The sequence below is a fragment of the Balaenoptera musculus genome, chromosome 7 (genome assembly GCF_009873245.2).
Source record: "Balaenoptera musculus isolate JJ_BM4_2016_0621 chromosome 7, mBalMus1.pri.v3, whole genome shotgun sequence".
NCBI lineage: Eukaryota > Metazoa > Chordata > Mammalia > Artiodactyla > Balaenopteridae > Balaenoptera > Balaenoptera musculus.
In genome coordinates, this window is record NC_045791.1 from 113,094,448 (window position 1) to 113,107,166 (window position 12,719).

General features: G+C 47.8%; 1 protein-coding gene across 2 annotated transcripts in view; it reads left to right on the forward strand.

Annotated features, from left to right (window-relative positions):
• The window catches only part of FARP2 (FERM, ARH/RhoGEF and pleckstrin domain protein 2), an 89,723-nt gene that overhangs the window by 36,507 nt on the left and 40,497 nt on the right, over positions 1-12,719 (forward strand). Inside the window, exons 3-9 of one of the 2 annotated variants that reach the window (XM_036858180.1) lie at positions 1,202-1,306; positions 2,141-2,183; positions 3,334-3,412; positions 5,681-5,778; positions 6,613-6,678; positions 7,404-7,518; positions 12,319-12,466. In XM_036858180.1, coding sequence (XP_036714075.1) covers positions 1,202-1,306; positions 2,141-2,183; positions 3,334-3,412; positions 5,681-5,778; positions 6,613-6,678; positions 7,404-7,518; positions 12,319-12,466 — 654 coding nt within the window. The remainder of the gene's footprint in view (positions 1-1,201; positions 1,307-2,140; positions 2,184-3,333; positions 3,413-5,680; positions 5,779-6,612; positions 6,679-7,403; positions 7,519-12,318; positions 12,467-12,719) is intronic. The other variant, XM_036858179.1, reaches the window with a different exon arrangement.

Consider the following 12,719-nt stretch of genomic DNA (forward strand, 5'->3'; position numbering starts at 1 on the left):
TAGTTTGTCCTTGGTGTTTAGCTCTGTGCAGCTGTTTTGGACTATCTGTAGGAGGAAGTAGAAGCGGAGTTGCTGTGGCAAAGGTACGTGTATACACTTCAGGCTGGAAAGTGTTTTCACAGCATCGCGGCAGGTGTGTGGCTGTCTTCCCATGGCCACGCCACGCACTCGTGACATCATCATAACCTCTTTGATGGGTGAAAAGTGACACCTCACTGTTTTAATCTGTTTTATTACTAGAGGGCTTGAGTACCTTTTGGGGTTTTTTGTTTGTTTTTTTTAATATTTATGTAGGCTGCGCCGGGTCTTAGTTGTGGCATGCAGACTCTTAGTTGCGGTATGTGGACTCTTAATTGTGGCCTGTGGGCTCTTAGTTGCGGCATGCGTGTGGGATCTAGTTCCCCAACCAGGAATCAAACCTGGGGCCCTCTGCATTGGGAGCGTGGAGTCTTACCCACTGGACCACCAGGGAAGTCCCTTGAGTACCTTTTTGTATGCCTAAAGCCATTTGTATTTCTTCATAAGAACAGCGTGAGACATAAGTTATAATTTTTTCAGCATGATTCTAGATTGTAACTTTGTTCAGGGTCTTTCTATTCAGAAATTTTCCATTTCTGCTTAATCGGATCTATCAATCTTTCCTTTATGCTCCGCTTAGGGGGCGGTACTCAGCCCGAGAGTATGGGAACATTCTCCTGTGCCTTTTGTCCCCTGGAATTTATCTTTGTGAACAGAGCGGAGGGCCGACTCCCCACCTGGTTTGTTGCCTAGTTCATGCTCTCCTCCCTGTGGGAAAGGCTGCCAGACACTAAGTTACCCACGGGATCTCATGCAACATGGACCGTGAGACTCACCTTTTTAGTAAATGTCAGAACTGTTTGATAAAATGTGTACTGAAGCTAAAAATGCTTCCTACAACCTTAAAGTTACAAAGAAATGTGACTCCACACACTCTGAGAATGTAAAATCGAGGAGTTTTTAGCTGTATTTAGGCGTCAGTTTCTGAGCACAAAGAGCCTCAGGTTCATCTGTTCGCTTCGTGACAGTTTGTGTGCCTCGTCAGAAGGGAGAGCGAAGCAAGAAGTTAAATGTAATAAAGTCTTACGTGTGGGAAGGGACTTTATGCCGCAGTGTTTGTAAATCTTTGTTGTCTGAAGTCGTGTAACCCTCCTCGTGTTTTTTCTCGTCTGTCTCACCACAGCCTAAATGCGATGGCCAGGTGTTACTGACCCAGGTGTGGAAGCGCTTGAATCTGATAGAATGTGACTACTTCGGCTTGGAGTTTCAAAACGCCCAGTCCTGCTGGGTATGTGCTTCTCATCTGTTTTTGGAAATAGGCTCTAGGTGGGCTGCGGGTGCTTACGATGATGCATCCGTGCATCCGGGCCAGAGACCGCTGAGGACCTCCTGGAATGATACAAGCAGGGCACGTTGTTATTATCAAAGCTGTGCTATTATTTTATTTACAACTGTAGGGAATATATTTGCCTTCTACCTAAGCCTGAATTGGCATCCCCCCTAATTTTTTTCAATCTACTAACACATGTGCCAAGGAAATCCTTTCTTCATAAGTTATAAAAGCAACTAGAGTATATCGTGTGTGATAATCATTTCAAGAGTGGATTTTGAGCAAACTGCTTTACTAAACTGGTTATGCCTCATTTTACTTGATAGGTGAACCGTAAAAGTGTGGAACTTTAATATTTACAGGTGGAACTGTTTTAAAGAAACCAAATGAACCCATTAGTTGGAAAAGCACGTCAGCATCGTAGAGCCCCTTCTACCCCTGTCGCTCAGGAACCCTCTCATCAGCTCGCTGTTTACAAAGGCAGCGGATGCCCGATATTTGCCTGGTCTTAACGGATACCGGCCCCAGCACGCACACACACAGCTCTGGGTGCCCGTCCTGTGCACGGCGACAGCAACCTCTGTGACTTGGGGCGGTTCACGGCATCCTGTCCTACGCCTCCCACAGCGTGCTCTGTTATGTCAGGATTCGATGTGTGTCTAAGAGCAGCAGGGCCAAAATACTCCTGCCTTAAATATCTCCCTTAATTATAAACATTTGTGTTTTGTAACATTCTTATTAAATAGAGAAATAATTTAATGGATTTGATATCTTTTCTTACATCCTCTTTAGATCTGGCTTGAACCTATGAAACCCATCGTTAGACAAGTACGAAGTAAGTCCTTTTCTTAACTCTTTAAAACTCTGCTCATTTAAGATGCTTTGTCCTTGACTGTTCAAATTCAAGGCACGTTCAGATGATCATGGTCGTCACCACTCTGGGCAGCAGCGAAGTGACACCAGCAGCAGGTGAACTTGGAGGTCACTTTGCTGTTTAGCTTTAAATTGTAAGACGTGGAGGGTGGGGCATCATTTAACTCAGGTAGTTCTCCGTTACTTGCCTCTAATTTGGAAGACATAGGATATGCTGCTCGGTATTGCCTTCATTTTTCGCCAATACGCAAAAATAAGTGTGCAGTTTCTAAGTTATGAAAAGACATACGGGGTGAAATCTCTAGTCATCTGAATTCACCTGTAAGTTGTTTAGGACTAAATTGAGAAGAGGTTGTATGGAAGGAACTTTTGTTCACTGATAAGCGAAGGCCGTTTCGGTTGCCATAGCACTTTAGCAAAACAGTTCCTCTTTTCTTGTGGTGGAAATCACATGGCTGTGTTATTATAAAATTTCAATAAAGCTAAAATACTCAGATAAGCTAATATCCTACACTTATTCTTTACAGTAATCAGGTTGTTCTAGTTCAGTATAGTGAATGATAACATTTTTCTTTCACTAAAGTATATAAGGATTTCAAAAATAATGGCCTTTTTATTATTATTAACTTTTTTTTGGCCTTGCCACATGGCTTATGAGATCTCATTTCCCCGACCAGGGATCATACCCAGGCCCTGGCAGTGAAAGCCCGGAGTCCTAACCACTAGGCCACCAGGGAACTCCCAGGCTTTTAAAATTATTACTATGACTAATAGTATAAACACCTTAATTTTTTTAATCACTTTTTTGTTCCTAAAATATAAAGAAGAATACATTTTAAGATTTTAATGTGCAGTTTCCTGCTTGTTTTTAGGGTTTCTTTTAGTAATCTCTACTTAAAGCAAAAGTTTTCAATTTTTTCTTTGCTATATGTGACTGGTACTTAGGACTAACAATTTCACGCAGAGGAAATTTCTTAACATCCTCTTATTTGAAAAGATTTGCTGTAACAGTCCATTTGAAAGCACTAGCTCAATCACACCAGAATGTGCAGAAAGATAGCAAATACAGAGTGTGACCTTATTTGTGGACTTTAAAATTTTTCTTTTTATAGGGCCAAAGAATACAGTGCTTCGCCTAGCAGTGAAATTTTTCCCACCTGATCCTGGTCAGTTGCAAGAAGAATATACACGGTAAAGAACTTGACTGACCCAGAGCCCTGCCGTGGGCAGGGTCCTGCTTCACCTGTGTCCCCAACAGCACCTGTGCTTTACCTAAGCACCTGGTCAGGGTTGTTTATTCAAAGAACGAGCCTAGTGTCTGTGTCAAAGCTGTAACCAAGATGTCATAGTTTTGCATTTTCACTCTTGCACAGACACAAATGCAAATAGGGTTTGGAAGAAAGGTTATGGCACAAATTTGAGAATTAAAAATGGCGTTTGAGGGTACTGCTGAACAGATATTCTCCAAACGAGCATAGATCTATGCCTGTGCGTGAAGTCGGTAGGACTTTCGCCCATTCCTTTCCTTTTTTATCAACAAAATACACTTAATTGGGACTGTCCTTTTGAATATATGGAGCAGAAATACTTTAGGTGATTTCTTTCGTGCTACTCTTCTAAATTCACGATTGATTCTTTGAAAGAAAATGTTTGCAGTTGTTTCATCTGGGCAATAAGATTATGGAAGTGGTTTTTTTCCTTGTGTTTTATGTACTGATTTTATCATGAGGAATAAAGCAAAAACCTAAAAATGAACTCAAAACCCGGAGTCAGAAGTTAGGTAAGAGAGGGCTATGATGATGGTGCAGTAGTAGCAGAATAGCCTCCTGACCACACGTGGGTTCATACCTGGATCCTCAGAGTCGTAGAAGTAACAGAACAGCCTCCTGACCACACGTGGGTTCATACCTGGATCCTCAGAGTCGTAGAAGTAACAGAATGGCCTCCTGACCACACGTGGGTTCATACCTGGATCCTCAGAGTCGTAGAAGTAACAGAATAGCCTCCTGACCACACGTGGGTTCATACCTGGATCCTCAGAGTCGTAGATCCTCTGCTTAGAAGGTCTTTGCCAACCGCTTCTGTATCACAGAGTCATAGACTCGGCTGCGAGGACACGTAGAGACCACGAGGCTCTAGCCTCCCATCTTCACGGGTGAGGAGCCGAACCCCAGGATGGCAGGAAGCGCCTTTATAGTGAACGCAGAGCTTGTCTTAATAGTGTATTAAATACCTCACATTTACCAAAAAGTCCCTTTTGAGAGAATCACTTTTAAACATATATTCCTAGACAATGATGAGGAAGTGTTAACAGGAAGTGTTAGCCTAATTCCATGTCCTGGGTCCAAGCCGGGTTTATGCAGAAGGCCATTTTTTTATTTATAAAAAAACTGCATGTTTGTGGTAAAAGAAGAAACACTTTAAAGTTATGTAGAGTAAAAAGTCAGCATTCCTCTTCACTCCCGGCCCACCCACCCTTCCCAGAAGTATTAACACTTGGACGTGAGTCTTCCAGATGAATTCACAGCAGTATGCCAGTGGACGTGGGGCTTTAAGTCATTATTTTACAAAACAGTATCAGACTCTCCATAGAGAACTGCAGGTTGAGGTTCTTTTTCCCCACATATCCACGGCATGCCATGGATGTCTTTCCGTATTAGTATGTATGGCTGTAACCTCATTTATTTAGCCAGTCTCATGTTAGTGCAAATTTAGATTGTTTCCAGTTTTTCTCTGGTATAATGCTGCGGATAAATACCCTTGTCCACATGTCTTTGTGAACCCTGGAAGTGTTTCTGTAGAAGAGTTCATAGGGGTGGGATTGCTTCAGGCCAAGGGTGCGTCCATTTCAAGTTCAAGTTCACGGGAGCACAGTAAACCGGACGGCTCACGCTGGCGTGGGGCCCCACGAGGGCAGGAGTCTGTCTTGCGCCCCGTCCTAGTTCCAGCTCCCAGGACAGCACCTGGAGCACATGTGTGCTCGGGGATTATTTGCTCGTGGAATGAATGGATATGTAAGTAGTTTCAATCACCTTCTCTGTTACATTCTCACCAGTTAATTCAAGAACCCTGTTTCTCAGATTCTAGCCAAGACCAAACGTTATCAGTTTGCCTTAAAGCTTCATAGCTTTGAAGCTTTGTCTTCATTGGCTATTTCTGCTACTTCACACAGAAGCGCGAGTGCAGTTTTGTGTGTGTAACAGAAGTGGCACGAATTTGTGAGCTTCCCCCTTGAAGGTGTGGCTCCAGGTGCTCTGGTGCCCTGGGCTACGGTGTGCCCGGCGTGTGGGCCGCCCGCCGTGTGGACGCGCTGAGCTCTGTGGTGCCGGGCCCCCTGTGACCGCTGTCGCTCACCGCCTGCTCTGGTGTGGCCTGGGGTTGTGTGTCCTCCTGAGACAGACGTGGGAAGTGTGTTCAGAAGCTCTGGAGCTGATCTCTTTGCTTGGAACTCCCTCCTAGATACTTGTTTGCCCTGCAACTTAAGAGAGATCTTCTGGAGGAGCGTCTGACCTGCACGGACACCACGGCTGCCCTCCTGGCGTCCCACCTCCTGCAGGGTGAGTGTCCGCCTGGCCCCGCGCTCACACGGGACAGCTGCGCCTGTGGCTGACTCACCTGCCCCGGGCGGGGCACCAGCAGAGGACGGGCGGTTCAGTTTGCAGGTTTTTCTGCAGAGCTGAGGGTTAACTTCCCACCTGGGAGGGGAGACGGGCCACGCATCCTCCCCGCGGTCTCACGTGGCCCTCGGACCTCCAGTGGGGGGCCAGGCAGCACCCCGACTCTGGGGAGAGCGTCACAGCCCCCGTGACAAGTCAGGCGTCAGTCCCTGAAGGACAAAGGAAGCCCTTCAGTATCTCAGAGCGAGAGGTGGTTTGAGCGTGTGGAGCACCCTGGTGACTTCAGGCACGAACTGGGAGAAGCGTAAGAGGAGGGTCTGGAGGGCAGGTGCACGCTTCGCCTGGGCTCTCCAGCCCCCTCCCCCCGCGGGACAGAAAGAAGGAAATCCCCGCCTGGCCTCTGGACTAGGGGCTGGACCGCATCTTCCTGGCATAGAACCAATACTTCTGAAATTTGAACTCAGGAAGTATGATGTAGAGAGATTCCAGAATTTTAGGAACTTCTAAGTTAATGGGTTAAGTGCAGTTTACTTGGTCCTTCCCCTGACACACTTTCTCCAAATAGCAGATTTTACCAGAGGTTTGCCGTCCTGCGCAATGGGACCCGTTCACGCCCATAAGCACAAGTGTGGAAGAGGCTTAGTTATCTGTGATTTGTCCTGAGGTCCTCTCAGGCGGCAGGTGGCTTTTCAGTGCAGACGGCCTTCGGTAGTGCCTCTTGCTGAGGGCTCTGTGCGCAGCCGAGTTATCTTAGAAGAACTTGTCTGCCTGTAGGTTCCACCTCGGACGTGTGCTGCTTAGATGGAAGGACGGTGGGGAGCCACGACAGCCAGATGCCGTGTAGGATTCTGAGCGGGTCTTTTGCTCTGAAGTTAGGCGGCTGCTGAAGCGTGAACGGGTTCTGAGGCTCGGTTGCAGCAGCAGATGGTGGTCTTGTCCTTACCTGGGTGGCGGTGCCGGGGTTATGCATGAGAATGTCCTGTTTTGTAGAAAACACGTACCAAGGTGTGATCCTGTGCGTGCAGCTTTTCTGTGATTTGAGACTGTCTCAAAGTATGTTGCTTAAAATTATTGGGCTTTAACTACTATTTTGAAAATATGTGTGGCCTTAAAATACATGAAATTAGAAAGAAACATTCATTGTTCCTCAAGAATTTGAGAGGGCCTGAAGGAAGAAACAATTTAAAATACACTATCTTGAAACAAAATAAAGGACCTTATCCTGGTCACAGTAGTCTTGAGACAACTTACAGAGAAAACGTTTACAACGCAGCAACAGGGTAAAGCGGCAGCTCGGAGTTTCCCTCCCTGGGGCCGCTCACCAGCGTCTTTCCTCTTCAACACTCAGAAAAAATTCTCTTCGCCTGCCTTTATGTTTGCCTTTAACGGCATAAAATATTTGGAAAAATAAAATACAACATTTTGTTTATTTAAGGGATATACTTTTTTACTACAGATTTAGGATAATTTTTTTCTGCTTTTAACTTACGCATTTGCATGCACAAACACTTGTATTTTTCTTCATGTAAACATGAAAAAGACCGCCTGTTACTTTCTCGTCTCAGCGGAAATAGGAGATTACGAAGAGGCGCTGGACCGGGAGCACCTGCGGGCCCACGAGTACCTGCCGGGCCAGGAGCGGGCCCTGGAGCGGATCCTGGAGCTCCACCGGGAGCACGTGTGAGTCGGCAACGCCGGACGTCGGGGCAGTCGGCTGGGCGGGCGGGACTCCGTCCACAGGCCGCTTCGGGACAGGCTGGGAGGGTGCCCGGGCCCCGGGCGGTGCTGGCGTCCCTCCTTAAGTAGGGGGCGGTGGACGGGGTTCCGCACTGGCCGCGCCCAGCCCTCAGGTGTCGGGCGGGATGGTTCCTGCTGCAGCCCTGCTGCCTGGCTTCCCTAAGGCTTGACGCTGGGACGAGGTGAGGGCGACCCGGAGGAGGAGGGGAAGAGAGATGGGGGCGCCCTGAGAAGGGCTGGCAGCCCCAGGCCCGGGGGTTGTGAGCTTGAGTTCACCAGAGGGAGAGCTCGATGGGGAGGGGTCCTGGAGGACTGGGTCCCCTTGGGGGGGAGCCTGTTGAGAGGTAAGCGCACTGACGTCGCGTGCAGGGCGGGGGTTGGGCAACGCAGACGCAGGCTCCAACCCTGGAGGCCGCGCGCGTTTCCATGCCTTTACCTCTCAGAGCCACCGGCGGGCCTTTGTGTGCCTGGCTCGGGGTGGCACTGTCTGTACAGATGTGTCACTTGTGGCACGTGAGCTGGAGTGCCAGGCAGAGCCCACTCTGCGGGGAGGATGCTGGCAGAGGCAACAGCCTGGGGGTGGGGGGCGTGGCACCCAAGGTTCTAGGAACCAGTAACAGCCCCAGCTGCTGGCGGGAGGCTGCACGTGACCCTGCGGTGCCGCGCGTGCCCTGGGCTGTGGGCCCCCCTTCGTCACGTGGTGAAACGGAGCCAAGGCCTGAGCTCCGTCTTGGGCGTGGTGGTTTGGGGCACCGCTGGGCGTCCGAGCTGTGCACACAGGGCCGCCCTTTCCCAGCCGCGGTCTCAGCGCGCACCTGGCCCTTGGGGCTCTGGCCCCGCTTCCTAGACCCCCTGGGCGTGGCCTCTTTCGAGGCTGCCTTGGTTCTGGCTGGTGGCAGGGGAGTGCACCGCGCCCCGTGTCACACCCAGACCCTGAGGACCAGCCGAGCAGAGGGCCCCCTCCCCGTGCCAGCCTGAGGGAGTCCCCCGTCTGTCCCAAAGGGGACGGTCACCTGTGTGGGATTTGTTCCTAGAGTTGGGGGCAGGGTCCCCTTCCTGCCAGGACACACAGGGCCGCAGCCGGCACCCGTGGAGGGTGGGGTGGCCGCGGTGTGAAGCGCCCCACCTGGGCAGCAGCGCCCGGGGCAGGGGTGGAGCCGAAGCGCACTGTGCAGGGTGAGACGGGCTGGGGAAGGGATGAGGCAGAGCGGGGCCAGGACGCGGCCCTGGAGGATGGGGTCGGGAGAGGCCCCAGAGGCCGTGAGAAGGAGGCCGTCAGGACAGGGCCGTGAGCAGCCAGAGGAAGGAAGACAGCCTGGGGCTGCGGACCCCGGGGAAGAGGGCTTCAGGGTGGGGTCCACGGCCCCGTGGGAGCAGCTCACCGCCAGACCCGGTGGGTGGGGGTTCATGACATGACACCCCCAGGCATGGGGAGGCTGGCAGGACGGTGACCGGTCTCTGCTCAGCTACACCGAGAACCTGCCTTGAGGGGAGTGAAGCACCAGACCTGAGAGGTGGCTCCGCGCCTGCACGTTGTGTGTTCGTATGCACAGGTGCACGTGTTTGTAAGTGTTGCGGATGTCTCTAAAGTCTGTATGGAAACACGAAAGACCCCAAATAGCCAAAATAATCTTGAGAAAGAAGAACAAAGCTGGAGGTATCACTCCCTGATTCCAAACAACTACACAGCTACAGCCATCAAAACGGGAAGGCAGTGGCATAAAAACAGACACACAGGTCAGTGGGACAGGACAGAGAGCCCAGAAATGAACCCACACACCTGTGGGTATGTGATAAAAGAGACAAGACTCTACAATGGGGAAAAGACAGCCTCTTGAATAAACAGCATTGGGAAACTGGACAGCCACACACAAAGGAATCAAACTGGACCCCTTTTTCATACCATATACAAAAAATAAACTCAAAATGGATTAAAGACTTACATGTAAGGGGACTTCCCTGGTGGCACAGTGGGTAAGACTCCACGGTCGCAATGCAGGGGGCCCAGGTTCAATACCTGCTCAGGGAACTAGATCCCACATGCGTGCCACAACTAAGAGTTCGCGAGCCACAACTAAGGGGCCTGCCTGCCGCAACTAAGACCTGGTGCAACTGAATAAGTAACATAATAAATAAATATTTTTAAAAGATGACTTACACGTAAGACCTGAAACCATAAAACTCCTAGAAGAAAGCAGGCAGTATATTCTTTGACACGGGTCTTAGCAATACAGTTGACCGTTGAACAGCCTGGGCGTGAACTGGGCGAGTCCCCTTATACACGGACTGTTTTCCCTAGTACATGCCGCATACTACACGGTCTGAGGCGGGTTGAATTCTCAGATGCAGAACCTCGGGTACAGAGGGCTGGCTGTAACTTACGTGCAGAGGGTCGGTGCCCCTAACCCCCGAGTTGTTCAGGGTCAACTGTATTTTTGTTTGGATCTGTCTGCTTAGGCAAGGGAAACAAAAGCAAAAATAAACAAATGGGACCTTATAAAACCAAAAACTTTTGTGCAGCAAAGGAAACCATCAACAAAACAAATGGCCACCTACTGAATAGAAGATATTTACAAATTATATGTCTGCAAAAATATACAAAGAACTCATACAACTCAACATGAAAAAGGCAAACAACTTGATTAAAAACTGGGCAGAGGACCTGAAGAGACATGTTTCTAAAGAAGACAGACAGATGGCCAACAGACACATGAAAAGATGCTCAACATCACTAATTATCAGGGAAGGGCACATCAAAACCACAATGAGATACCACCTCACACCTGTCAGAATGGCTGTCATCAAAAAGACAAGCAGTAAATCAGCAGACGAATGAGTAAAGAAGACGTGGTATGTATTGTACAATGGAACACTACTCAGCCATAAAAAAGACAGAAACTTTGCCATTTGCAGCAGCCTCTGTGGACCTGGAGGGCATTGTGTAAGTGAAATAAGTCAGACAGAGAATGAGAAATACTGTATGATTTCACTTATGTGTGGAATCTAAAGCTACAACAAATTAGTGAGTATAACAAAAAAGAAACAGACTCAGATATAGAGAACAAACTACTGGTTTCTCATGGGGAGAGAGAAGCGGGGAGGGGTGAGATAGGGGTAGGGGATTAAGAGGTACAGACTACTAAGTATAAAATAAGCTACAAGGATGTACTGTACACGTAGGTAATATAGCCAATATTTTATAATAACTATAAACGGAGTATATAACCTTTAAAAATTGTGAATCATTATATTGCACACCTATAGCTTATATAACATTGTACATCAACTGTACTTCGATAGAAAAAAAAGACAAGAGGGGACTTCCCTAGTGGTCCAGAGGTCTGTGCTCCCAATGCAGGGGGCCCAGGTTCAATCCCTGGTCGGGGAACTAGATCCGCATGCCACAACTAAGAGCCCGCACGCCGCAGCAAAGATCCTGCGTTGCTGCAACTAAGACCCAGAGCAGCCAAAATAAATAAATAATAAATAAATAAATAAATATTAAAAAAAAAAAAAGACAAGAAGTAAGTGTTGGCAAGGATGTGGAGAAAAGGGAATCCTCGTGCACTGTTGGTGGGAATGAAAATTGCCGCAGCCACTATGGAAAATAGTATGGAGGTTCCCCAAAAATTTAAAAATAGACTCAGTACTCTGTAATGGCCTATATGGGAAAAGGATCGAAAAAAGAGTGGATGTATTAGATTCACTTTGCTCTACACCTGAAACTAACACAACATTGTAAATCAACTCTACTCCAATTAAAAAAAATTTTTTTTAAATAAATAAATAAAAATTAAAAATAGAGCTACCATATGATCCAGCAATTCCACTCCTGGGTATTTACCCAAAGAAAAGAGAAACACTAACTCGAAAAGATATATGCACCCCAGTGTTCATAGCAGCATAATTTACAATAGCCTAGATGCAGAAGCAGTGCCCATCAATAGATGAATGGGTAAAGAAGATGTGGTGGATATACAATGGAATCATCATCTTGTTGAAGGTGATTTATTAAAACGTAAGTTAATAGATGTCTATATCAACTTCAAAGAACAGACATTTTAGTCAAAGAATGGAAATCACAAGAATGGCATAACGCAAACAGTTGTGTTATTCCTTAAAGATCCAAAAACTCAGGCAATCAGAAGTAAGAAGAAAAAATAGTTGTTAATGGAAAATCCCACATGGAGGGTTTGGGACTTATCTGAGCATCACGCCTTGGAGCTGCTCGGCGCCATGTGGGCCGCGTGCGAGGTGTCAATAAAACCAGTTGTTTTGGTGATTATATTTTTATTCATTTTGATAATTTCATTTTTATAAAAGTGTATTCTAATGGTTAGAATTGTACTTTTTGAAAATAGTTTTTTAAAGTTTTGAAATGGGTTTAATGAGATACTAGAGTTATCTGTGGTATTTCCTTTATTTACTATTTGTCTCTGCACGTAATGTTTGCACGTTACTTTGTGTTAAGATAAAATTATAAGGCTGAACATCTAATGAGTGCAAAGAAAACATTCGACCCACTAGGAAACGGATTACAGAACAGAAGCAAGCGGGCAGTTTCCGTGGCCTGTGTGCGGTGTTTTGTTTGATGTGGGAACATAAACATACAGTGAGTGACCGACCCTCTGAAGAACAGAGTCTCCTTTGTTGGTTTGTTTCTGTGGTCTGTTTTCCTGGTCGCTTCTGTCCTGTGTTTCGACTCTTTCAGAAGTGTTGTGATCATGCTGTCTTTTATTACAGGGGCCAGACGCCTGCCGAGTCGGATTTCCAGGTGCTGGAAATTGCCCGGAAGCTGGAAATGTACGGCATCAGGTTTCACACGGCTTCTGACAGGGAGGGGGCCAAGATCAACCTGGCCGTTTCCCACATGGGCGTCCTCGTCTTCCAGGTAGGAGGGCGGCTGTGCTGTGGCTTCGCGGGGTTGTTTTACGTGCGCTGGGAAGTCTTTGTTGCTGAATCCGTCTTAGACTTGGAGGAAGAGCTTTGCGGACCCTCCGATCCGACCTCTCACCCGTTAGAGAAGTTGTCTTCTTGTCCTGGACTCACTGTCACGGGGCCCACGGCCCCCAGGGCGCTCAGTCACGTCCCACTGTCCTAATGTTGACAGAAGGTCGCCCCCTTGGAACCTCAAGCCCAGGCTC